Source organism: Dromiciops gliroides, chromosome 1, assembly GCF_019393635.1.
Source record: "Dromiciops gliroides isolate mDroGli1 chromosome 1, mDroGli1.pri, whole genome shotgun sequence".
Classification (NCBI taxonomy): domain Eukaryota; kingdom Metazoa; phylum Chordata; class Mammalia; order Microbiotheria; family Microbiotheriidae; genus Dromiciops; species Dromiciops gliroides.
Genome location: NC_057861.1, coordinates 695,855,186 through 695,880,081, shown reverse-complemented (window position 1 = coordinate 695,880,081; position 24,896 = coordinate 695,855,186). Strand labels below are relative to the sequence as shown.

Here is a 24,896-nt window from a genome sequence, read left to right as displayed (position 1 = left end):
TCCTCATAGACGAATTGAAAGCTTTGGAATAAATATCTTCTCAGGTCCTTTCCATGTCTAGATCTTTGATCCTATCATCATATGACAGGATGGTACCAGGACTTCTAGTCTATGACTAGAAGAATTCTAGATCTTAACAAAAAGAAGGAAGCTTAGAAGATAAAAGGGGTCTTGCTGATGGAGAGGCAGGAGGAAGGAGAGTTTAGTTTTGATCATGTTGAATTTGCTGTGGCAGTGGGGAATACGAGTAGAAATGTCCAGCATGTCATTTTTTTTTTTTGGCATGTCATTATGAATGTAATTCTAGAACTCAGGAGATGTGTCTGAGCTAAAGATGAAGTCGTTGGAGTCTCAACCCGGAGATCACAGATGTAACAATGGGGATGCTACCTGGACTCATTGTGCTCTTCTTCTTCTTCTTCTTCTTCTTCTTCTTCTTCTTCTTCTTCTTCTTCTTCTTCTTCTTCTTCTTCTTCTTCTTCTTCTTCTTCTTCTTCTTCTTCTTCTTCTTCTTCTTCTTCTTCTTCTTCTTCTTCTTCTTCTTCTTCTTCTTCTTCTTCTTCTTCTTCTTCTTCTTCTTCTTCTTCTTCTTCTTCTTCTTCTTCTTCTTCTTCTTCTTCTTCTTCTTCTTCTTCTTCTTCTTCTTCTTCTTCTTCTTCTTCTTCTTCTTCTTCTTCTTCTTCTTCTTCTTCTTCTTCTTCTTCTTCTTCTTCTTCTTCTTCTTCTTCTTCTTCTTCTTCTTCTTCTTCTTCTTCTTCTTCTTCTTCTTCTTCTTCTTCTTCTTCTTCTTCTTCTTCTTCTTCTTCTTCTTCTTCTTCTTCTTCTTCTTCTTCTTCTTCTTCTTCTTCTTCTTCTTCTTCTTCTTCTTCTTCTTCTTCTTCTTCTTCTTCTTCTTCTTCTTCTTCTTCTTCTTCTTCTTCTTCTTCTTCTTCTTCTTCTTCTTCTTCTTCTTCTTCTTCTTCTTCTTCTTCTTCTTCTTCGCAGGGCAATAGGAGTTAAGTGACTTGCCCAGGGTCACACAGCTAGTAAGTGTCAAGTGTCTGAGGCTGGATTTGAACTCAGGTCCTCCTGAATCCAGGGCCGGTGCTCTATCCACTGCGCCACCTAGCTGCCTCAAATTGTGCTTTTCAAATGTAGAACTGCAGATTTAAAAAAAAAAAAACCTCAATGAGCTCTAAACCCATCTAATCTTTCTAGCATCCTCATTTTGCAGATGAGGAAGGTGAGACCCAGGGGTGAGGTTACATAGGAATGGTCACATAGGCATTTAGAGCTTGCGCTAAAAATCAGGTCTTTAAAATGGCTCTTTTATTCCCCATTGCTGGTAGGATATCATGCAGACTCCCAAACCTCTACAAGCTCATTCCAACCTCCTTTCCCAATCTGATTTCATACATTCTGCGTTTGTGTTTAACTGTTAGACTTTTAGCTATTCCCTGAACTCAAATTGCCTGTGTGCATTCACATAGGTAGTTCTCCTGTGCCGGGAGCATATTTCTTCCTTATCATTCTGCCTCATTTTATTTTATGTCTCAATTTAGTTGCTGCTTCTTCAGTGAAACCTTCCTTTCTTTTCTTTTTTTTTTTCTTTTTTTTTGGTGAGGCAATTGGGGTTAAGTGACTTGCCCAGGGTCACACAGCCAGTAAGTGTCAAGTGTCTGAGGCCGGCTTTGAACTCAGGTCCTCCCGAATCCAGGGCCGGTGCTCTATCCACTGCGCCACCTAGCTGCCCCATGAAACCTTCCTTTCTTGATCTCCCCGGATAGAAATGTTTACTCACTAACAAACTTTTCTAGAATAGTTTGTTTGGCTCTCTTTTGCTCCTGTCATTCCTGTTTTTGTATTATCTTTTTGTTCAGTCACGTCCAACTCTTTGTGACCCCATTTTGAGGTCTTCTTGGCAAAGATGCTGGAGTGGTTTGTCATTTTCTTCTCCAGTTTTCTTTTAAACAAATGAGGAACTGAGGCAAACAAGGTTAAGTGACTTGCCCAGGGTCACATAGCGAGTAAGTATCTGAAGCTGGATTTGAACTCATGAAGATGAGTCTTCCTGATCCTGTGCCCAGAGCTCTATCCACTGTGCCACCTAGCTGCCCTATATTATCCTGCATGTGTATCATGTAGCCCCTAGTATGAAGCAGCTAGGTGGTATTAGAGTGTTGGACCTGGAGTCAGGAAGAGATGAGTTCAAATGTGACCTCATTCATTTACTAGCTGTGTGACACTAGGCAAGTCACTTAACCTCTGTTTGCCTCCGTTTCCTCACCTGTTAAATGCAACAACTTCTTGGGGTTGTTGTGAACATCAAATGAGATAATATTTGTAAAGCACTTGATCCAGTATCTGGCACTTAGTAGGAGCTTAATAAACAATTGTTTCCTCCTTCCCCAGTTGAATGTAGGTTCCTGGAGGTCAGGGACCATTCTTTTTTTATCTCTATATTCCCAGTGTTTAACACAGTACCTTGCACATAGTAGGTACTTAGTTTATACTTGTCAAATTAAATGTATATAATTGAGTTCTTCAAAGGAATAAAACAGGAAGATCCTGAATTGTGACACTATATTATTCTTTTTACTTTAACATAGCTTCTCATGAGGTTCTTTCATGTAGGTAAATAGTATTAAAATTTCTTTTCCTCTAAAACAGAAATTCAAGCAAAGGGGCTGAAGGCCATGGAGAAAGCCACAGGTAGACTCATGATTGGAGGGAAGAGAAAGGGAATGAGTATTTATTAAGCACCTACTATATGTTAGACACTGCACCAAGCACTTTACAAAGGGGCTATTTATTATCCCCATTTTGATGTTGAGGAAACTGAAACGGAGATTTAGTGACTTGCCCATTGTCACACAGCTAGTGAATATCTGAGGCTGGATTTGAACTCAGGTCTTCCTGAAGTTAATTCTAGCACTCTATCCACTCTGTTGCCCAGTTACCTAAACATGGAGAACATTCCAAGTTGCTAATACTTTCTCAGACCTCCTAAGCCTCTCCTTAGAAATAATGAAAGACTTTTTTTTTTCTAATTAGAATTTACACATATTGATTGTTCCTCCAATCTAGAAGCCCAGTCTTTGCTCAGAATCAGGTCTTTTTTTTTTTTTTTTTGTGGGGCAATGAGGGTTAAGTGACTTGCCCAGGGTCAAACAGCTAGTAAATGTCAAGTGTCTGAGGCCAGATTTGAACTCAGGTCCTTCTGAATCCAGGGATAGTGCTTTATCCACTGTGCCACCTAGCTGCCCAGAATCCGGTCTTTTAAAGGATCACATCCACAAAAACTATCCAGGCTGACCTCTCTCCCTGTTTCCAGTGTGTGGCCTAGGATATAATTGGTTGGTATACGCTGGTCTCCAGTGTGGCCCCTCTAATGACGGCTGGTTTATCTATAACTGCATTGGATGCAGCCACATATGAGATACATTTATGTCTGTTGATTTTCATAAGTATACTGAATGTGCTCTGATTAGGGGTTTCTCTTAATTTAGAGAAACATAAAGGACTTAAGAATAAAAAGCAGGTATATAAAGTAAGATAGTAAATTAACCAACTTTAACATCTGCAGTGTATTTCCTACACCTCCAGCCAAATGAATGCAAAGGTATTTGTCCCTGGATGCGAATGAAGATTGAACAAAAATTTCTGCTTTTATTGTCCCTGTTCTTTCCTCTTCCTCCTTCTCTTACCCCTGTCCCTAGTACTTCATTTTATCTCTTTTTTCTCTTTTATGTTTTGCCACACACAGGGTTGGCCGCAGGTAAAATTGCAGTGTGGGCACATTTGCTTTTTCTTGCTACCTGCTTCTTTCACATTGCCTTTAATTTGCTCTAGGACCCAGGGCTGCCTGAATCTACCTTACCTTTTGCTCCCCTTCCTCTCATCAGATCTTTCTTGTTCTTTGTCCAGCTCTGTCAGCATCTTTCTCCGTGTCCCATTGACAGTTGGTATTAAGGAGTTACCAAGGAGGTACAGCATAACCCATCCCCCTCCTGCTCCCCCATTCTTGGCCCTTTACTGAGGTACCCCAGGTTCTGGTTGGTTTTTTTTAGTGAGGCAGTTGGGGTTAAGTGACTTGCCCAGGGTCACACAGCTAGTAAGTGTTAAGTGTCTGAGGCCAGATTTGAACTCAGGTACTCCTGACTCCAGGGCCGGTGCTCTATCCACTGCACCATCTAGCTACCCCGGGTTCTGTTTTCTAAGCCACAACTCTTGAGTTCCCACTAATGTGTTACTTTCTATCTGTCAGTCAGTGGACACACTTGTCATGAAAAGTGTATTCTAAATAAATAGCAATATAAGTAAGCTAATAATATATCTACCCACCTCAATCTCCTTCTCCCATGTACCCTTTCCCCCATTCTCTGCACCTTTCCCAGTCAGGCCTCTTAGCTAAACTTTTCAGCCAATATCTATAAAACTCTCTTCTCATCAGCCTAGCTATACCAGAAGGTAGAGTAGCCTAAATGAAAATCAGTTCTGCCATTTCAGTCAATCACCAAGCATTTTTGGAGTATCCTCTATGTGCCAAACACTGTGCTAAGTGCTGGGAATACAAAGAAAGGCAACAAATCATTCCTGCCCTCAAGGGTCTCATAGTCTAATGAAGGCGACAACCTGTAAACAATTATGTACAAACAAGATGTATGCAGGATAAACTGGAAGTAATCCACAGAGGGAAGGCACTAGCATTAAGGGGGACATGGAAGGGCTTCCAGTAGAAGAAGAGATTTTATCTGGGACTTGAACGAAGCCTGGAAAGAGAGGGAGTTGGTAGGAGGGAGGGGAGGGGGGAGAGAGAGAGAGACAGAGAGACAGAGAGAGAGAGAGACAGAGACAGAGACAGAGAGATACAGAGACAAAGACAGAGAGAGATACAGAGACAGAGAGAGACAGGGAGAGACAGACAGACAGACACACACACACACACACACACACACACACACAGAGGCGGGGGGGGGGCGGGAAGAGACAGGGAGAGACAGACAGAGACACAGAAATACAGAGACAGACATATGGGACAGGCAGTGAAAATATCCAGTCAGGAGATGAAGTGTTATAGCTGAGGAGCAGCAAGGAGGTCTTGCTGCTGGATCACAGAGTGAGTCGAGATGAATAAAGGCTAAGAACTCTGAAAAGACACCAAGATTGTAGAAGGGTTTGAATGTCAGAGGATTTTATGTTTGATTTTAGAGTCAACAGGGAGCCTCTGGAGTTTATTGACTACGGGGATACCATATCAGACCTGAGCTTTAGGAATATTAATTTTATAGCTCAGTGGAGGGTGGACTGGAGTGGGAGGGAGACTTTGAGTCATGGAGATCAAACTGCAGGCTATTGTCCAGGTGTGAGGTGAAGAGAACCTGAATTTCCCCAGGAGGAGTCAGAGGAGAGAAGAAGGCATATTCGAGAGGTGTTGCAAAGATACACTCAACATGATTTGGCAACAGATTGGAGATGGGAGGTCATAGACATAGAGGAGTAAGGATGACACCTGGGTTGTTAATCTGACTGACTGGACACATGGTAGTGCTCTTAACAGTAGTAATAGAGAAGTGTGTGGGAATGGGGGGGGGTGGGGAAGGAGGACTTGGGAAGAAAGATAATTGAGTTCAGTTTTGGAAATGTTGAGCTGAAGATGTGTAGAGGACATCTGGTTCAAGATGTCCAGTAGGCAGCTAAGAGTGAGAATCTGGGTTTTAGCAGAGACATTAGGATTGGTTAAGTAGATCCGAGAATCATCAGCATAGAGTTGAGAATTGAACCTGTGGGAGCTGATGAGATCGCCAGATGAACTAATATAGAGGGAGGAGAGAAGAGGGACCACAACAGAGTCACATTGGGTCCCCATGGTTAGGAGTCTAACCTAGACAAAGGTCCCAGAAAGGAAGCTGAGGAGTACTGAGAGGTAAGAGGAGAACCATCTGATCTCTTCTTACATCTCATCTGTTAACATCTCTCCTTAGCTCTGCAGAATACTGCCAAACTGGGCTTTCATCTTCTTATGTTTTACTGTCTCCTCTGAGTCTCTCACTTCACCTGGTTCCTCAAGTATGGTCAGAAACACGTCCTAGTTCTTTTATCTTTGCATACTCCTTGGCTGAGGTCGATTTCCCCAGGACTCAGTTTCTTTAAGTGGAAGTGGCTTTGAGATATGCTGTGGTGAGGAAGCGCTTTCAACCTTACCGGACCAACCCCCTCGATTTTATGAAAAATTACAGCTAGTGGGTTGGTTAAGATATTCTGAGATGCTACGACATTTTCACCATTTTGCCTAGCTATATAACAGTCTGTGCTTACTCTCTGTCTCTCTGTGTCTCTTTCTGTCTCTCTCAGCTCTCTATAAGAACACTATTGCTTCTGAGTTAGAAGGTTCATTCTGGCATTTCATTGCCAGATTTCTCTTTATCAGGGGTAGAATCAATTATTAAGCCTTTAGTAAGCTCCTACTGTGTGCTAGAATTGGCATAATATTTTTTGGGGGTGGGGCAATGAGGGTTAAGTGACTTGCCCAGGGTCACCCAGCTAGTAACTGTCAAGTGTCTGAGGACAGATTTGGACTCGGGTCCTCCTGAATCCAGGGTGGGCACTTTATCCACTGTGCCACCTAGCTGCCCCATAGTATTTCTCTAATAAAAATACTATTAGAGGGATTAGGGTGTATAAGAGGCAGTTAGATGACTCAGTGGATAGAGTGCTGGGCCTGGAGTCAGAATGACTTGAGTTCAAATTCAGCTTTAGACCCTTATTAATTGTGTGCCCCTGGACAAGCCACTGTTTGCCTTAATCCACTGGAGAAGGAAATGATAAAGCATTTCAGTGTCTTTGCCAACCCTCCCTCCCCCCCCAAAAAAACCCAACAACAACAAACAAACCACTTGGACAGTACAGTCCACAGGGTCATGAAGGGTTGGACACAAGTGAACAACAACAAGGTCAGATGAAGGGGCTATGGTATAAAAATTAAATATAAATTAATGTTAAATAAACCTGAAATATAAAATATTTAGGAGTATCCAGGAGTCCAGGGCTGAGGAAGGAATGGAAGATTCCATAATATTCCAAAATAGATGCTATCTCGTTAACTCTAGCAGTATGTTTACAGAAAGCAAGGACTTGAGAAAACCAAGTACATAGCTGGCAATGAGTTAAAAGCTTGAAAGGTTATACCTTTTTTAAAAAAAATGGGAATAAAAATCTGATTTAATATTTCTCAAAGTTTTGATTAAATATGGATTTTCCCACCTGGCATACATTTAAAATCACCATACATTTAAAATTTTCAAAATGCATTACACTTTGAATGGTGTTAACCATTTAATCCTGTATGATGTATGTCCTTGCCCAGAACTATATTTACTTCTAAGAGGGGCAGGGGCATGGCTAACATGCCCCCACCATAGAAAGGGTACTTCTTCCCTTGCCTTGCTCAGTGTGCTCCTTCTCTCTCTTCCTCTTCTCACCCCATTCATACCAGAAACTGGGTCTGTATTCTCCTGCCAACCCCTCTAGATCTATTGGCTTTTCTGGAATTCTTGCTTTTGACCTTAGAACTGATCACCAGTTGACAAGATCATGGGATAACTCCACATTTCTTGACTTGGACCTTGTGCCTTTTCTCAAGGATGGCTGATTCTCTCTTTTGGTCTGTAAATCATCTGCTAATCTGGGTAAATGCTTCTGTACTCACCCTTTCTGCTCTGTTGAGGAAGAGACAAGATGACTTAGTTTCTAAGAGAGTATTCCCCTCCCTTGGCATACACAGTTGAAAATGAGAATGGGAAACATCCAGGTAGTATACATTAATCACCTCTGCCAACAACAACAGCAACAGCAATTTCTATAAATAGCTCCATTTATAAAGATTCCTTGTGTGTTCACATGAAGATCTCACTGGATCTTCACTACAATCCTCTAAAGTAGGTGAGACAGGCATTATTGTCCCATTTCACAGGACAGAAAACTAAAGCTCTGAGTGGTAAAGTGATTTATTTGCCCAATAATTCTTGGGTTTTATCTCCCAAGAATTTTGGGAGTTTTGCCTAGACATAACAGAGACAATTTCAATGGCTCTGCAATCTTTTATATGATTTCTGAAATGTTGGTTTCCATTCTCTCTTGGTCTTTTGACTAGAAATGTGAACTCGAGAAAAGTGGGAGTGGGGAAGGGAGGGAATCTGTGCCGTCAACAGTCAACTTTAAACAAATGAGGGGAAATGCCTCCATCGTGTACTATTATCAGTTAACTTTTATTGAGTGTGAGAAATGCATTGGAAGCAGGGAAGCACTGAGCCTGGGGAAGTCATTACCCTAGGAAGTGACTGAGCCCAATGCTCTAGCTGGATTAAAAAAGTAGATTTAATTTAAGTACCAATAATAACCAAGACAGGAGAACTCCACTTCTGGTTTAATGGGGTCATTATTCACCATAGGGACAAATAAGGAAATGACCCAATTCTGTGAGAAACAAAATGACCCTGGAAATACCAGATCTGTGAGGTTAACTTCTCAACCTGGGAAAGAAAAAAAACCCCACAGTATCAGTTTGTAAATAACTTCAGAGATCATTACAGAGTCAGGTTGGATGGACCTTAGAGATCATTTAATGCTCTCATTTTACAGTTGAGGAAATTGAAACCTAGAGAGGTCTATGTTCAAGGTCCTAAAATTAGTTAGTGGCCGAGCCAGGACTAGAACCCAGGTGTCAATTCCTACCTGGTTGCTTTTTTCTGCTGTGTTACACTGCCTTTAAAAGAAGAGTATGAGATTATCTGGGAAAATGTAAGTTCCTTGAGAACAATTGCTATTCATTTGATTCCAGTTTCCAGTAAGCATAATATTTGCTTAGTACGTGTTTGTTGTGTTGGATTGGATAAAAGAGAGTCCTAAGTAATCCTCAGAAGGATTTTATACACATGTATCCTTGTATCAGAGTCCTGACAAATACGTGCAACTCCTCTGAACACAGGGTGACCAATCTGGCATGTTGAAGAACAATGGACAAAAAGGCAGCTAGGTTGAAAGAGAGAAGCACTTTCCAATCCTATTCTAGAATATCATTTTTCTGTCTCTTAGATTAAAAGTGCCCTTTCTCCCAATGAGTGACCTTAATTATGACTTAATTTTCACTATCCCTCTCTACTTCCATATTACTTTTTATTTGGTTTTGTTTTGGGTTTTTTTGTGAGGCAATTGGGGTTAAGTGACTTGCTCAGTTACACAGCTAGTGTCAAGTGTCTGAGGCCAGATTTGAACTCAGGTCCTCCCAAATCCAGGGCCGGTACTGTTCCACCTAGCTGCTCCTACTTTTTATTTTTTAAACATTTTTTTAAAATTGCTGTACATATTTATTTATTTATTTATTTTTGCAGGGCAATGGGGGTTAAGTGACTTGCCCAGGGTCACACAGCTAGTAAGTGTCAAGTGTCTGAGGCTGGATTTGAACTCAGGTCCTCCTGAATCCAGGGCCAGTGCTCTATCCACTGCGCCACCTAGCCGCCCCCTAAACATTTTTAATGTATTAAAATTTTTATTTAAAACTTTTTTTCCAATTAAATGTAAAGATATTTTTTGAGTTCCAAATTTTTCTTCTACCCTCCTTTCCCTCCCCTGTCCTAAAGCCAGCAAGCAATCTGATCTAGGGTGTACATTACAATCATGTTAAATATATTTCCACATTAATCATGTTGTAAGAGAAGAATCAGAATAAAAGACAAAAACACAAGAAAGAATAAACAAAAACAACAAAAGTGAAAATATTGTGCTTCATTTCAACCTGCATTCAAACTTCATAGTTCTTTTTCTGAATGTGAATAGCGTTTTCCATCATGAGTTCTTTGGCATTGTGAAGTTTATCACAGTTGATCATCACACACATCTTACTTTTTTTTTTTGTGGGACAATGAGGGTCAAGTGACTTGCTCAGGGTCACACAGCTAGTGTCAAGTGTCTGAGGCTGGATTTGAACTCAGGTCCTCCTGAATCCAGGGCCAGTGCTTTATCCACTGTACCACCTAGCTGACCCCATATTACTTTTTAAAATACGGGTCAGAACCCTTACAATGAGCAACCAAATATTGTCCAAATTACTTAGGTGACAGCTGAATGGAGAGGGAAGAGTGCTGGACTGAAATGACAAAAGATCTGGCTTCTATTGGCAGTTTAGACACCAAATGTCCTTAAGCAAGTCACTGAACCAGAACTAAGGATAGTTATTCTGGAGAAGAGAACACTTATGGGGGACATGGGAGCCAACATCATGGCTGTCATGTGGGGAAAGGAATTAGTACCAGGTGTGTGTGTGTGCGCACGCACATGCGCACGCTTTTGATGATCAGGTTGAACTTCCAGTATTTTTAATACATAAAATACACAAGATTACAAAGGAAATCAATTATATTGAAATATCACAATCAAAATATTATTTAAAATTCCATGGACCCCCAAGTTGAGAACCCCAGAACTAAACTCTTCTTTTTGGCCCTAGAGACCAGATCTAAATGCAGTGGGTAGAAGTCACAATGTATGCTAAATGTAAAGAAAATCTTCCCAGTAATTATAGCTGTCCCAAGGTGGAATGCATTGCCTTGGTAGATGATAGATTCCCCCTCACTGGAGCATCTTAAATGAAGGTTGGCTAACCATTTGTAATGTCCACCATAGAGAGAATGCTTGTACCTTCCAGTTTAGAGATTCTACGGTTCTGTGACAAATCAAGTACTAGTATGGGAGAGAGGAAATGGTATGGGCAGAATGACAGTACATACAGATCATATCATAGACATGGACTGAGAGCTGTCCGCTAGCATAAATAGCAGCATTACTTAGGGACATTTGAATGACCAAAATCCACAGCAGCTGTGTGGGTACAGAGAGGTGCAAAGTGAGTTTCCAGTACAACAGGAAATTAAAACACAAAAACTAGTGGTGCTCTTGCACTGTTGATTGAGTGCATTGGAAAGGAAGGCAGTGGAGGTGAATCATTTTTGTGTGACTCAATTGGCTTAGATGGCTAGGTGGTGGTGAGTTCTTGAAGTATCACTCTAACACACTAGCTCCTTGAGATGCATATTAATGAATAATCTTTCTTCTGCCCTCTGGGGAGACAAGAAGGTAATTAACAGAGGATTCTCTGTTAGCCTGAAGGCAGAAAACCAAAGAGCAGGGGAACATGAATCAGGTTTATTTCACATTTCTGCGGAGAGAAAAGAATTTTAGTTGAAGAATAAAAACAATAGTACTAGCTACACAAACATGATCTCATTTGGCCGTCAAAACAACCTATGAGGTAGGTAGTGCCGACATCATTATCCTTATTTTACTGATGAGGAAACTGAAGCTCAGAAAGGTTAAGTGAGCTGTCCAGGGTTACAGAGTGTGAAGGAGGAAAGAAGAATCAGGGAGGGGAGAGAAGACCCTTGCAAGTTGATTATAGGTGTTAGCTCAAGACAATTTGTCTAATCCTGGGTCGTTACTGGGAAGAGATTTCTCTAGATAGAGGACTTGGGTTTAAGCCTCTTCTCCAAAGTTTACCATCTGAGTGAGACTTTAGTGTGTAAGGGAAAGAAGAACTACTCCCTCTTCAGTGACCCCCACACTTGGAAAGTGGGTGTTACCAACTTTTCAACAATACCTTTTCCCCTCCCACCAGGCAGAACTACTTCTTAGTCACTGCTCTACAATACTCTACCCCTAAAGGGAGATTTCTCTGTCCCTACATATGTGGGGAAAGAGAACAATGGGGAAGGCAGCATTGCCCAATTGCACCCGGCCCATCAGCAGACAACAATGACAATTAGCTAGTTTTTTACTGAAGGGGAAAAAAGTAACCTTGGATATAACTTGTACACTGCTTTAGGACATTTATACAAAATGTCAAAGAAATCAATATCAGTTAAATCTCTCTCATTTTGCTCAGTGGTTCCTGGTCTGGGTGGATTTCTTAGGCCTTTTAACAGAGGGTACAAACTTCTGTCACTTTCTCTATCCCCTGCCTGTCAATGTTTTTCCTTCTTTCGTATTCCACAGTTTATAAAGAATGAATCACACAAAACCAACACATCTGTGAACTGGTCATTTCTTTATCTAGATGGCATCCAAACTAATTAATGATAAAGTCAAACCAACTTAAACCAACTTTTTTTTGTGTGTGTGTGAGGCAATTGGGGTCAAGTGACTTGGCCAGGGTCACACAGCTAGTAAGTGTCAAGTGTCTGAGGCTGGATTTGAATTCAGGTCCTCCTGAGTCCAGGGTCAGTGCTCTATCCACTGCGCCACCTAGCTGACCCCAAACCAACTTTAAAAAAAAAACAGTTTTGGATTTAATCCCCCCCAAACTCAAACATACTTGTAAAATTCAAAAACTTTATAATTTATTCCTGGGCACTTCTGGCTTTAATCAAAGAAATAGCTTCAGCTTCCAAACAGAAGTTTAAACAAAATCTTAATTAATGGAATTGTTGGGTAGTCTCTTAGTCATCTATAACCATATAAATACAATGAGGGTAAAAAGGTTTTGTATACAATGAGGACAGTCAGTAAGGCTTTGTGAATAGAACCGGCCTTGAAACCAAGAAGATGCAAGTCCAAGTCCTGACTCTAACATGTTGTTTGCTGAGTTACCTGTCAGTGCTCTAGGTGAATCTAAGACTCCTAAGGGTCAGAGGTGATGCTGAGCTAAATTGGTAGAGAGAGTTTGCTCACCAAGATGTTCTTTCTACTAATGAAATCACAGGTCTGGTCCCTTTTCCTCTATAAGTCTGAGTGGGTAGAGTCATGCCAATAATAGGGATGGCTTTGAGAAGGGTTTGGGTTAGTCAGAAGGAACTCCCTCGAGGTAGCATTGAGAATTGGGCAAAATCACTGTGCTAGGGTTGGTTGTGGTCAAAATGTGTGTTTTAGATTCTTGAAGGTCAGTTATGTGTGTTCAGTGAAAAAGAAGCTCAGTCTGAAAGGTCACAACAGTTGTTTGTTCTCTTACATAGCTTAATAAAATGTCATTTTCAAGGTGATTATTTCATATGGTCACAACTTCATTTCTTAGGTTCTGGGATGAATTTATTGGACATACGTAAAAAATCCTGGTCCCAGCCCTGCCTTGACACGTGTGCGCCTGACTTACAGGAGAAACTTGGACTGGCGGTACTCTCCAGTTCAGTACTGGTATGTAAGTTCAATGATAAAAAGCTTATGGATGCCATATTTAGTAGAGTTTATGAATGCAGATATGGTTTTAGTTAAGTAGATGAGTCATTAAGTAGAATTTCATTTAAATTGCCTGCATATAACTGGGTGAAATTCCAAAGAATTCCATAGGAAATGAGGAAAATTAGGGAGAAAATTAAAGCACTGTATTTTCTGATGTGTTACACAGTTAAGAAAAAACAATATTTAGAATCCTGGGTTACATTATGATAAACCCATTTTGCCCATAGCTGCTGGCAAATTAGTCTTCTGAATGTTTAGTTCCAATCCTTCCATTCTCTTTTCAAAAACTTTCCATGGCTCCCTATTGCCTATAGAATTAATTAAATATTTTTTTGTGTGGGGCAATGGGAGTTAAGTGACTTGCCCAGGGTCACGCTAGTAAAGTGTCAAGTGTCTGAGGCTGGATTTGAACTCAGGTCCTCCTGAATCCAGGGCCAGTGCTTTACTGTGCCACAACCTACTTTTAAAGCTTCCTTTACTACAGTTCCTCTGCATGTACTTTATTTTCTTACCTAATAGGTCTTCAGGGTGTCCTACACTTAGTTGCTTCATTTGGTCTTTGTTCCTCCTGTTCCTTCCACCTGGGTTACCTTCCCTCCATCTTTGTCAAAATCCTACCCTTCCTTCAAGGACTATCTTAAATGTTACTTTCTTCATGAAGCTTTCCCTGATTCCTTCCCCTCAACCCTCTCCAACCCCCTTCCATGTGATTGTTCCCCATGGTACATTGGGTTTCCTTAGCAAGTTGTACTTTTGTGGTATTTATCACATTTTGCCTTGTATTACAAATATTTATGTATTTAATTTTATCTCATCTATTGAACATTAAGCCCCCTGAGGGTTTCTTTGCACCTAGCCAGAGTCATCGAATGTAGTTTATGATTAATGTCTGCTGAATTTAAATGAGAGAGTTGTTACTCAAAGAGGTTGTCCATGCCAAAAAAAAAACAACAAAACACTCATATACTCATGTTTAACTTAAGGTTATTTGTCCATGGTCATGGATAGTAAGTGTCAGAAGTCAAATCTTCCTGACTCTAGGTTCCACATACTTCCTGTTATGCAAAGTTTTGTCTTCATCATATCATGTTGGACAGGTGATCAGTAAGTCTTTTTTTTTTTTAGTGAGGCAATTGGGGTTAAGTGACTTGCCCAGGGTCACACAGCTAGTAACTGTTAAGTGTCTGAGGCTGGATTTGAACTCAGGTCCTCCTGACTCCAGGGCTAGTGCTCTATCCACTGTGCCACCTAGCTGCCCCCAGTAAGTCTTTCTTAATGTATGAGGTATTTTATTTTTTCCATTACATGTAAAGATAGTTCTCAACTTTTGTTTATACATGCTTTACAATTTCAGATTTTTCTCCCTCCCTCCCCTCCCTCCCCCCTCCCCTAGACAGCAGGTAATCTGATATAGGTTATATCTATATATCTCTATACATATACATATAGATATATATATATACACACACATATATATATACACATAATAACATTAATCCTATTTCTACATTAATCCTGTTAGAAGAGCAAGAATCAGAGCAGTGATGCAAAACCTCAAAATAGAAAAAAAAAAACCCAACAGCACCCAAAACAAAAGAAATAATATGGTTCAATCAGCATCTATACTCCACAGTTCTTTCTTTCTTTTTTTTTTCTTGGATTTGGAGATCCTCTTCTATCATGAGTTCCCTGGAACTCTTCTGTCCCATTGCATTGGTGAGAAGAATATAGTCCATCACAGTAGGTCAACACTCAATGTTGATGATACTGTGTACAATGTTCTTCTGGTTCTGCTCATCTCACTCATCATCAGCTTACGTAAGACCCTCCAGGTTTCTCTGAACTCTTCCTGCTCATCATTTCTTACAGCACAATAGTATTCCGTTGTATTCATATACCACAACTTGTCCAGCCATTCCCCAATTGATGGGCACCCCCTCAACTTCCAATTCCTTGCTACCACGTAAAGAGCAGCTATAAATATTTTTGTACATGTGCCCAGTAAGTCTTTCTTAAGGACCTTCTCCATGCTCAGTAGATGCACAGAATGGGAGAGACAGAAGAACATAGACCTTGCTCTTGAAGAGCTCCAGCATAATGAAAACATAACATATACAACTAGAAAGCTACAGCCTTGTCAGATTAGATTTCATCTGTTTAATGATTTGTTGTTATTTAGGAATTTTTAAAAGAGGAAATAGGGGGGAAGCTAGGTGGCACAGTGGATAGAGTACCGGCCCTGGAGTCAGGAGTACCTGAGTTCAAATCCGGCCTCAGACACTTAACACTTACTAGCTGTGTGACCCTGGGCAAGTCACTTAACCCCCATTGCCCCGCAAAAAAAAAAAAAAAAAAAAAAAAAAAAAGGAAATAGGCCTTTGATTTCACTGGCATAGGGAATGTCTTGGTGAAAAACTCCCTCTACCAATACATATCATCAGCTACTCTGTAACTTGGAGTCTTAGAGAGTTGCCTGGGATACTGGGAAGTTAAATGACTTGTCCAGGGTCACACAGTCAGTGTATATCCTTGGTGGGGTTTGAACCCAAGTCTTCATGACTTTAAGACAGAGATTTTCTTACCCACAAAGAAAACTCCAAGTAGTGGCCAAGTCGTAGCTGTAGCTCCCAGTAAGGCAAGGAACTGAATAACAACTGCTTCATGCCACCCCTCTCTTTAGTCTGTCTTGGTTCCTCTAGCTACACCATAGGGAGGCAGGGGCCAACATATGCTCAGGATTAATGGGTGATTATCAGGCCTCCATTCAGATTGTAAAAGAGTTAAAAAGCCCAGAAGAGATGGGCAGGACATTCCCAACCCACTGCCAGAGGTTGGGAATCAACAGAGCAAGCAAGAATGAAACAAGCTCTTTGGTAATGCTATCCAGTGATCAAAGCCAGGAAAATGCAGCATGAATTTACAAGTAGTTCAAAAGCCCAGGGGTCCCCACAGCACAGGGTAGGAAAGCAAACAACACTAGAAAAGGAATGTATTAGACCCCCTTTACTCTGCTGAGTGCAGTATAGCCATGTGCTTAGCTCTCATTCCTAACTCATGTTTCTTTCCTCATATGACTTTGGACAGCAAGCTCTGCATAAGCCTATGTCTCTCAGGTTGGCTTACTGGTTTCCTACCAACCATGACCTTTCATTAACCTTGGTACCTAGCCACCCACAGGTGCTTGTTTACTTCAGGACTCCATCTCATAGTAATATTCTCTTCTGCTTTCTCAGTTAAATTAGACTACCCTGGGACTTGTGTGTGGTTTTTTTTTCAGGCAGCATCAGTGAAAGCCTCTTTTTCCTCCTCTTTTTTTTAAGAGTCAAAAAAGAGTCTTTTTCTTTTCTTTTTTTCAAGAGAGACTCTTGGATACTTGAATATTTTGGATACTTCCAATGGTGCAGATGACAGCTCACCCATAACTTCTCATCCTATGTAAATCTTGTCCATGTCTTTCAAGAAATGCTCCAAATAGCATGTACCTGACACACTGGAGTCTTTCAGTATTTCATAGGCACAGGTACAACACTTGGAGCATCCATTATTCCTCTGTATTGCTACCAGACTGGCCTACCTCTTTTTCTAATCTACATGTCCTGAATGTTATCTTTTACACCATATCTTCAGTGAAAACCATCATTGCTATTATACTACCGTTTCCTTATAATGTCCCTCCAACTGATCTTTAGGTCATCTGCAGTATAGATTCCTCAGAGATCATGGTGTGCCATGATTGGCAGCCATATAATTAATATCACTGAGAGAATATTGCTGTTGAAGAAGTAGGCAAGGAAAATCTTAGAATTGTTGAAGGCATCATGCAGTTTTTCCAAATACAATTTATTCCACTCACCTTCTTCTATTCAATTCTGAGCCCAGCTAATTGTTCCTCTCTGATGCCTGTTCAAGATATATTACTGATGCCCAGATTTAATGTTCTACCCATAATATAGTAGAGAAGCGGCATGGCATGGTGCAGGGAGAGCTAGCCTCCAAGCCCAGGGAGACCTGAGCTGAAGTCTGAGGAAATGTGATCCAACAAGTCACTCAACCTTGCAGTGCCCTGGGCCAGTGCTGTCAAATTCAGATAGCAGTGGAGGGTGGAGAGGGCACTGGCTAAACCATACATAAGGATCCCTGCAGGCCATGTAAAGACTGACTTAGTTTTAAAATATTAGGTTAATTGTTTTATTGTATTTTTATTTATTTTGTTTAATATTTCCCAATTACATTTTCATATGGTTTGCTACTAGGGAATGTTGTAAACCTCATGCGGGCTTTGAGCGGCAGTGTGTTTGCCGCCTCTGCTCTGGGTAACTTTCTAAGAATTTAAGTTACAAAGAATGTGTTGACCTGAATTGGTAAAGGAAGTTTTCTGACTTTGTAGTTCCGTGTGCCAATGAAACCACAGGTCCAATCCCTTGGCTATCCATGGAACTGTAGGTGATAGCCTCTGCACTGTACATTCTTTTTTAAAAAATTAATTAATTGATTTTAGTTTTCAACATTTGTTTAGATAAGATTTCCAATTTCAAATTTTTCTCCCTCCCTCCCCCTCCCCTATACAGCAGGTAATCTGATATAGGTTATATATATATATATATATATATATGTAATAACATTAAACATATTTGTGCATTATAGGAGAAGAATCAGAGCAAAAAAGAAAAACCTCAAAAAAAGAAAAACAATAGCACCAAAACCAAAAGAAATAGTATGGTCCAATCAGCGTCCATATTCCACAGTTCCTTTTTTTTTCTGGATTCGGAGAGCCTTTTCCATCATTAGTCCTTTGGAACTTTCTTGTACCATTGGATTGGTGAGAAGAATCTAGTCTATCACAGTTGATCAACACACAATGTTGATGATACTGTGTACAATGTTCTCCTGGTTCTTCTCATCTCACTCATCATCAATCCATGCAAGTCCCTCCAGGTTTCTCTGAACTCCTCCTGCTCATCATTTCTTACAGCACAATAGTATTCCATTACATTCATGTACCACAACTTGTCCAGCCGTTCCCCAATTGATGGGCATCCCCATAACTTCCAATTCCTTGCCACCACAAAAAGAGCAGCTATAAATATTTTTGTACATGTGGGTCCTTTCCCCTTTTCCATGATCTCTTTGGGAAAAAGACCCAAAAGTGGTATTGCTGGGTCAAAGGGTATGCACAGCTTTATAGCCCTTTGGGCATAATTCCAAATTGCTCTCCAGAATGGTTGGATCAGTTCACAGCTCCACCAACAATGCATTAGTGTTACAATTTTTCCACAGCTTCTCCTTCATTTATTATTTCTCTTTTTTGTCATATTAGCCAATCTGATAGGTGTCAGGTGGTACCTCAGAGTTTGCACTGTATGTTCCTAATCCACTTGGTTTCTAGGTGAATTAAAAAGTTGAGCTCTTGACTACTGTACATCTCAATCAAAAGGCCCCCTAGTCATCCATGGTTGGATGGATCCATAGGTATCTGGAGAACATCATGATTCGTCTGTAGCAAAGGTTCTTAGCCAAGGGTCAATGAACTTAAAAAAATAATTGTATTTTAATGTAATTTGTTTCCTTTTTAATCCTAGGTACTTTATTTTATGCATTTAAAAACACTTTTTTGAGAAGAATCCATGGGCTTCACCTGGCTGTTAGGTGTCCATAACCGAACAGAGTTGATTTATGGCAAGAATGTCAATGATGTTGTGGTTCTGTCCTCTGGCAGAGTGTGAATTCATTGATCACTGGAGAGAGATTTCATATTTTAAATGCTAACACTTAAGTCTGACCTACATAGGAGTAGCTAGGTGGCCACAGTAGAGCACCAGCCCTGGTGTCAAGTTCATATGTGGCCTCAGACATGACACTTACTAGCTGTGTGATCCTGGGTGAGTCACTTAACCCCAATTACCAACCACCCCCCCCCCCCAAATTAATGTATATAACTGATCTACAAACTGTGTGATTCTTAGTGCTTTCTTCTCCCCTTTCCAATATTCTGCCATCATCACTAGGAGGGAAATGGAAGGAGGCTGTGCTGGGCCCAAAGGCATTTTTTCAATTTTTTATCGACTGCATAGGTCACCAGGGGCAGAGAATTCATCACTTGCTGGCTAGTCCTCTGCTGATGAGCCTCTTTTTACTTAGCTGGGTTGGTACTTGGATAGCAGACCCAATCTGTTGATGGATCCTTAATAAAATAATTTCCAGCTTGATAAAAGCTGCCAGAGCTTATATCCCACTGGCATGGACTTTGGGAACTCGGTGTCATCTCTATGCCTTGATGAGACATCAGAGGAGGTTTAAAGTGAAGGTTACTTTTCAGACAGATGCAATCTCTTAGCTGATACTCTAGAGAGGAAAATGCCACTAACATTAAAAATTTTCTTTTTAAAAATATTTTTTATTGATATCTTATTAAAAACATCACATATTGGGGCAGCTAGGTGGCGCAGTGGATAGAGCACCGGCCCTGGAGTCAGGAGGACCTGAGTTCAAATCCGGCCTCAGACACTTAACACTTACTAGCTGTGTGACCCTGGGCAAGTCACTTAACCCCAATTGCCTCGCTAAAAACAAAACAAAACAAAACAAAAAACCATCACATATCCTTCCCAGAGTGTGTCTGTTTCTCTCCTCCTCCCCACCCTGAACTATTTCTTTTAACCAAGGAAAATACTAACCTAAATATTGAAAAAGTCTGATGTAATGTGCAGTGTTCCCTACCCACAGTCCCCAACCTTTGCAAAGAAGGAGAGAAGTGCTTTCCCATGCATCTTCTTTGAGCACTGTCTTGGTCATCATAATCTTACTATCTAGATTGTTTTGTTATGGATTTTCTTTCCATTTACATTGTTGAAGTCCTCATGCATAAAGCTAGAATTTCTTTACCAAAATATTCCCTGTTCTGATCAGGTCGATCTCTAGGGGTCTGGGGAATTCTATTTTAAAGAATTTAAAGAGAGCATCAGCATGGACAGTGATTGCAGAGAAGAACAAGCTGTATATTGTTCTACAATACATCTGGTTCAGTTCGGCATTTCCAATATTATTACACTAACTTTTCTTGTTTGATCTTTGTGTGGGATGAACTTTGATCATTGGGATCAGAGGATCAGAAATTGAGTTAGAAGGAATATCAGAGGCCACCCAGTCCATCCCCTTCACTTTTATAGATGAGGGAACTGATGCCTAGGAAGGCTTAGTACCTTGCCTATTCACTGACAAGTTGCCAAAGCTTCTAATTTTTCTTCTAAAAATAGCAGAAGCTCCCTTTCATTGGCGAAGTGATAGACTATGGGGGTAGAATGTTGTGTAAGTTGGTTTGTGTGTGTTTTCTTCTTATTGTTGTAATGGAAAGCTCATTAGTGGTGTGATGGGTAAGATGTGCAAGGGGTAGATAGATCTAGAAAAAACTGATATAACAACAAAAGTATTGTCAAAACACTTTAAAAGGAATTGTTCAGTAGAATGAAAAATACAAAAGCAGTGCATATAGATGTATATATATTTATATATATAACATATATGTCAATGACTAAACCCAATCTGTTTCAAATGAAAAGACAGAAATTCAAAACCAATGTGGAAAGTTAACTCAAATCATCACAATCCAAAGTATTAATTAAGACACCATCTGTATGCTTGGCCAGATATACTGAGTGAAACAGATGTTCTTAATGGATAACAATGTGTCAGACAGATGTATAAAAAAACTGTCCCAACACAAAATTACATTTTAAAAAATTTAACAAGAATGTTAATTTATAATAACAAATTGCTATTTAATTCCTGGATTCACATGTGATTTTGTAAGTAGGAGAAAATGATGTTTTTCATTGTAGCAGGGTTTGGGCACTTTTTAAAGTAAAAAAAAAAACACAAACCCATGCTTTCAGTATGTAGCTATTAATGAGAACAGCAGTTTAAAAGAATATAAAGGAATTGATTTTTTTTTTTCAAAAAAAGCACTTTTAATCACAACACGCTCACAACCTGAATGGGTGATGAGGGGGAGAGAGGGAGGGAGAGAGAAGCTAAAACAATCTTCTGGAGAATCTCTGTCTTTGAAATATAGCCCCTGGATATCTTTCTTTAACTTTTTTTGCAGCAGAAAATGGAAAGATTTATTTCCTCAGTAGATATGTCTTATTCTGGTGTGTAATTCTGAGTTTTGCTGACTGAGGCAAAGTATTCCTTCCAGATACCAGGAAAAGCTCATCTCTTTTTTTAAAACTTCCTCTGGGTCTGAGGCAAAGTCAGGGAAAGAAAATATTATTTTTATCTCTCTCATTATATTTGTTTACATAGAAGCAGGATGATGGTGGAGTCAAATCAATGGTGGAGTCAAATTCACTCCATTGTTTACTGTGGGTCTACTTGTGTTATAGGGGATGTGGAAGACAAAAGAGGAGAAGATAGAATCCTCAAACTTGAGGACCTCGAAAAAGTCTAATTTTTATTCTCCCCTGATAGTAGAGAGCATAAACAATAATGATATGAGTCATGGAGGAAGAATTGGAGAGGGGAGAGACTGGTAACAAGGAAACCAAATAGTAGGCTACTATGATAGACAGGGTGATGAGGGTCTCAACTAACCACTATAAGAGGAGAGAAGTGGACAGATATAAGAGATATTCTGCAAGTAAAAGTGACAGGAGTTCAAAACTGATTGAATATGGAAGGGGAGGGTAAGGTGGCTTGAGAGGAAGAAGTCAAAGAAGACTTTAAAGCAGTAAATCTGGTTAACTAGAAATATGATAGTCTTCTCAATGGAAATATGGAAGTTTAGAGAAGGTTTAGGAGTGATTTGTAACATTAATTAATATTTACATATCATTTTAATGTTTATAAAGCACTTTATATTTTTTTCTCATTTGATGAATCCCTGTGACACAACAACCCTGGGTTATTATTATCCTCATTTTATATATGAATAAAGTCAGCTACAGGGAGCTTTTTACCTATCTATGTCATATAGCTGATATGTATCACAAGCATCATTTGAATCTACATCTTCCTGACTACAGGTCTTTCACTCTCTCACTCCATTTGGAAAACTGAGTTTGAAATGATCATGAGATACCCAGACAGAGATAGCTATCAGGCATAGGGTGGTCTAGGCTTGGAGTTCCAGGGAGAAAGATCAGAGCTGGATAGAAAGATGTTCAAATTTTCTAAATAGAGATGATAATTGAATCCATGGGAGCTGATGATATTATCAAGAGATAGGGTATAGAAAGAGGACCCAGGATAAAGCTTTGTGTAACACTCATGATTAGGAGGTGAAGAGTGGATCAGTGATGATCCAACACAGGAGCCCAAGAATGGGCAATCAAATCCGTAGAAAGAAAACCAAGAAAAGACCAGTGTCATAGATGCCAAGGGAGTAGAGGGTATCCAGGTGGGTAGTCAGCAATGTCAGAAACTACAATCAAAGATAAGGATGGCAAAAAGTTGGATTTATCAGTTAAAAGAGAAGAGAGCCAGATCTGGACTCGAGAGAGAGCTAGCTCTAGCAATTGAGAGCAGGACTGAAGAGAGGACTCTTTAAGGAGAGAAAGACACTGAGGCAATACTGTGGTTGCAAATTGTCTTGGGCATGTGTGTTCCCTACATATGTGGTTTGCTACTATTGTGCTCTTAGCTGATGCCCATTCTTCCCATGAATGCTTTTTTTTTGGTATTTGTGGTAGAATATGCCCCAGATTTATAGAGGAAAAGACAAAACTGTCTTTCTGTGTCATTTTAGGAAAGACTAGTTATGTTAACTCACCGTTAATGGAAAGTATACTGGTGGGGGGGTGGCCACCCACAAGATACACTAGAACCACTCTACCTTATGGGAACCCAGCTTTCAAGGGTGAGTGAAGTTGGGGTGGTTATCCTGAGTGGGGAGTCATTTATTTATTTATTTATCTATCTATCTATTTATTTATTTTGTGGGGCAATGGGGGTTAAGTGACTTGCCCAGGGTCACACAGCTAGTAAGTGTCCAGTGTCTGAGGCCACATTTGAACTCAGGTACTCCTGAATCCAGGGCTGGCGCTTTATCCACTGTGCCACCTTGTTTTTTGAAGTGAGGCAATTGGGATTAAGTGACTTGCCCAGGGTCACACAGCTAGCAAGTGTCAAGTGTCTGAGGTTGGATTTGTACTCAGGTCCTCCTGACACCAGGGCCGGTGCTCTATCCACTGCACTACCTAGCTGCCCTGACAGGATGATTATTAAGGACAAACTCTTGGAAGAGATGGAAAAGGATGAGATTAAGAACTGGTCTTGCTGTGGAGAAGGTCCACCTCTTGTTCAGAAACTAGATCAAATGAAGAAAGTATTGAAGGGTTTTTTGTTGTGGAATGGGGGAAAGAGGGAGTTCATTTGATATTCTCAGGGAAATAGGGGAAGTGATATCTACTGAAGGGGAATCAAGGCTACCTTGACAGACATTGTCATGAACAGGGAAAACAAATTAGGACCATCTGAAAATTGGAATAAAGTTGTAACAAAAATACTTTAAAAAATATAGCTCTTCAAGACTTACAAAGCTCCTTATCCACAATAACCCTGTAATCGAGGTCGTGTAATTATCCCTATTTTACAGATATGTAAATCGCCTCCATTTCCTCATCTGTAAAAGGAGCTGGAGAAGGAAATGGTAAACTCCTCCAGTATATTTGCCAAGACAATCCCAAATGGGGTCACAAGGAGTCAGACACGACTGAAATGACTGAAAAACAACTACAAAAATAGAGAGAAGTGATTTGACAAATGTTATACAGAGAATAAGTAGTAGAGCTAGATTCTGAACCCAAGTTTCCCCTTTTATTCCAGGTCGAGCATACTTCCTTTTTTTTTTTTTTAAGTGAGGCAATTGGGGTTAAGTGACTTGCCCAGGGTCACACAGCTAGTAAGTGTTAAGTGTCTGAGGCCAGATTTGAACTCAGGTCCTCCTGACTCCAGGGCAGTTGCTCTATCCACTGCGCCACCTAGCTGCCCCCATACTTCCTTTTTATTTTTAAATTAAATTAATTTTTAAGAGCTGTATTTCTCCTTCTCATTGTTCCCATCCTCCATTCCTCCTCCTTCTATCCACCAGTTGAGAAAGCAAGAAAAATAAAACCCCTGTTACAAGTATGTATCATCAAGCAAAGCAAATTCTTACATTAGTTATGTTAAATGTCTCAGTCTGTACTCTGAGTCCATCACTTATCTATCAAGAGGTGGATAACATGTTTCATCTCAAGTGCTCTGGAATTATGGTTGGTCATTGTGTCGATCAGAATTCTTGTCTTTTGAAATTGTCTCTATAATAGTGATGCTATTATAGAAATTGATCACTTAATTCTGCATCAGTGTATACTAATATCCTCAAGTTTCTTTGAAATCATCTCCTTTATTTGGTGGTTCCTGAACTTGGAGTCAGGAAGATCTGAGTTCAAATCTTGTCTCTAATACTAGCTGCATGGCTCTAGGCAAGTCATTTAATCTCTCTCAGCCTCAGTTTCCTCATCTATAAAATGGGAATAATAGTACCTACTTCACCAGGTTGTGAGAATTAAATGAAATAACATTTGTAAAGTACTTTGAAAACTGTAAAATTCTTTATAAATGCTAGCTATTGTTAGCAACCAAAGCAAAAGTTTTTTTTTTCCTTTTTTTGGAGGGCAATGAGGATTAAGTGAATTGCCCAGGGTCACAAAGCT

General features: G+C 40.1%; 1 protein-coding gene across 1 annotated transcript in view; it reads left to right on the top strand.

Moving 5' to 3' along the window:
• Window positions 1-24,896, top strand: part of XYLB (xylulokinase) — a 233,601-nt gene that overhangs the window by 68,602 nt on the left and 140,103 nt on the right. The window contains exon 9 of the mRNA XM_043978067.1: window positions 13,040-13,158. Within this exon, the coding sequence (XP_043834002.1) occupies window positions 13,040-13,158 (119 nt within the window). The remainder of the gene's footprint in view (window positions 1-13,039; window positions 13,159-24,896) is intronic.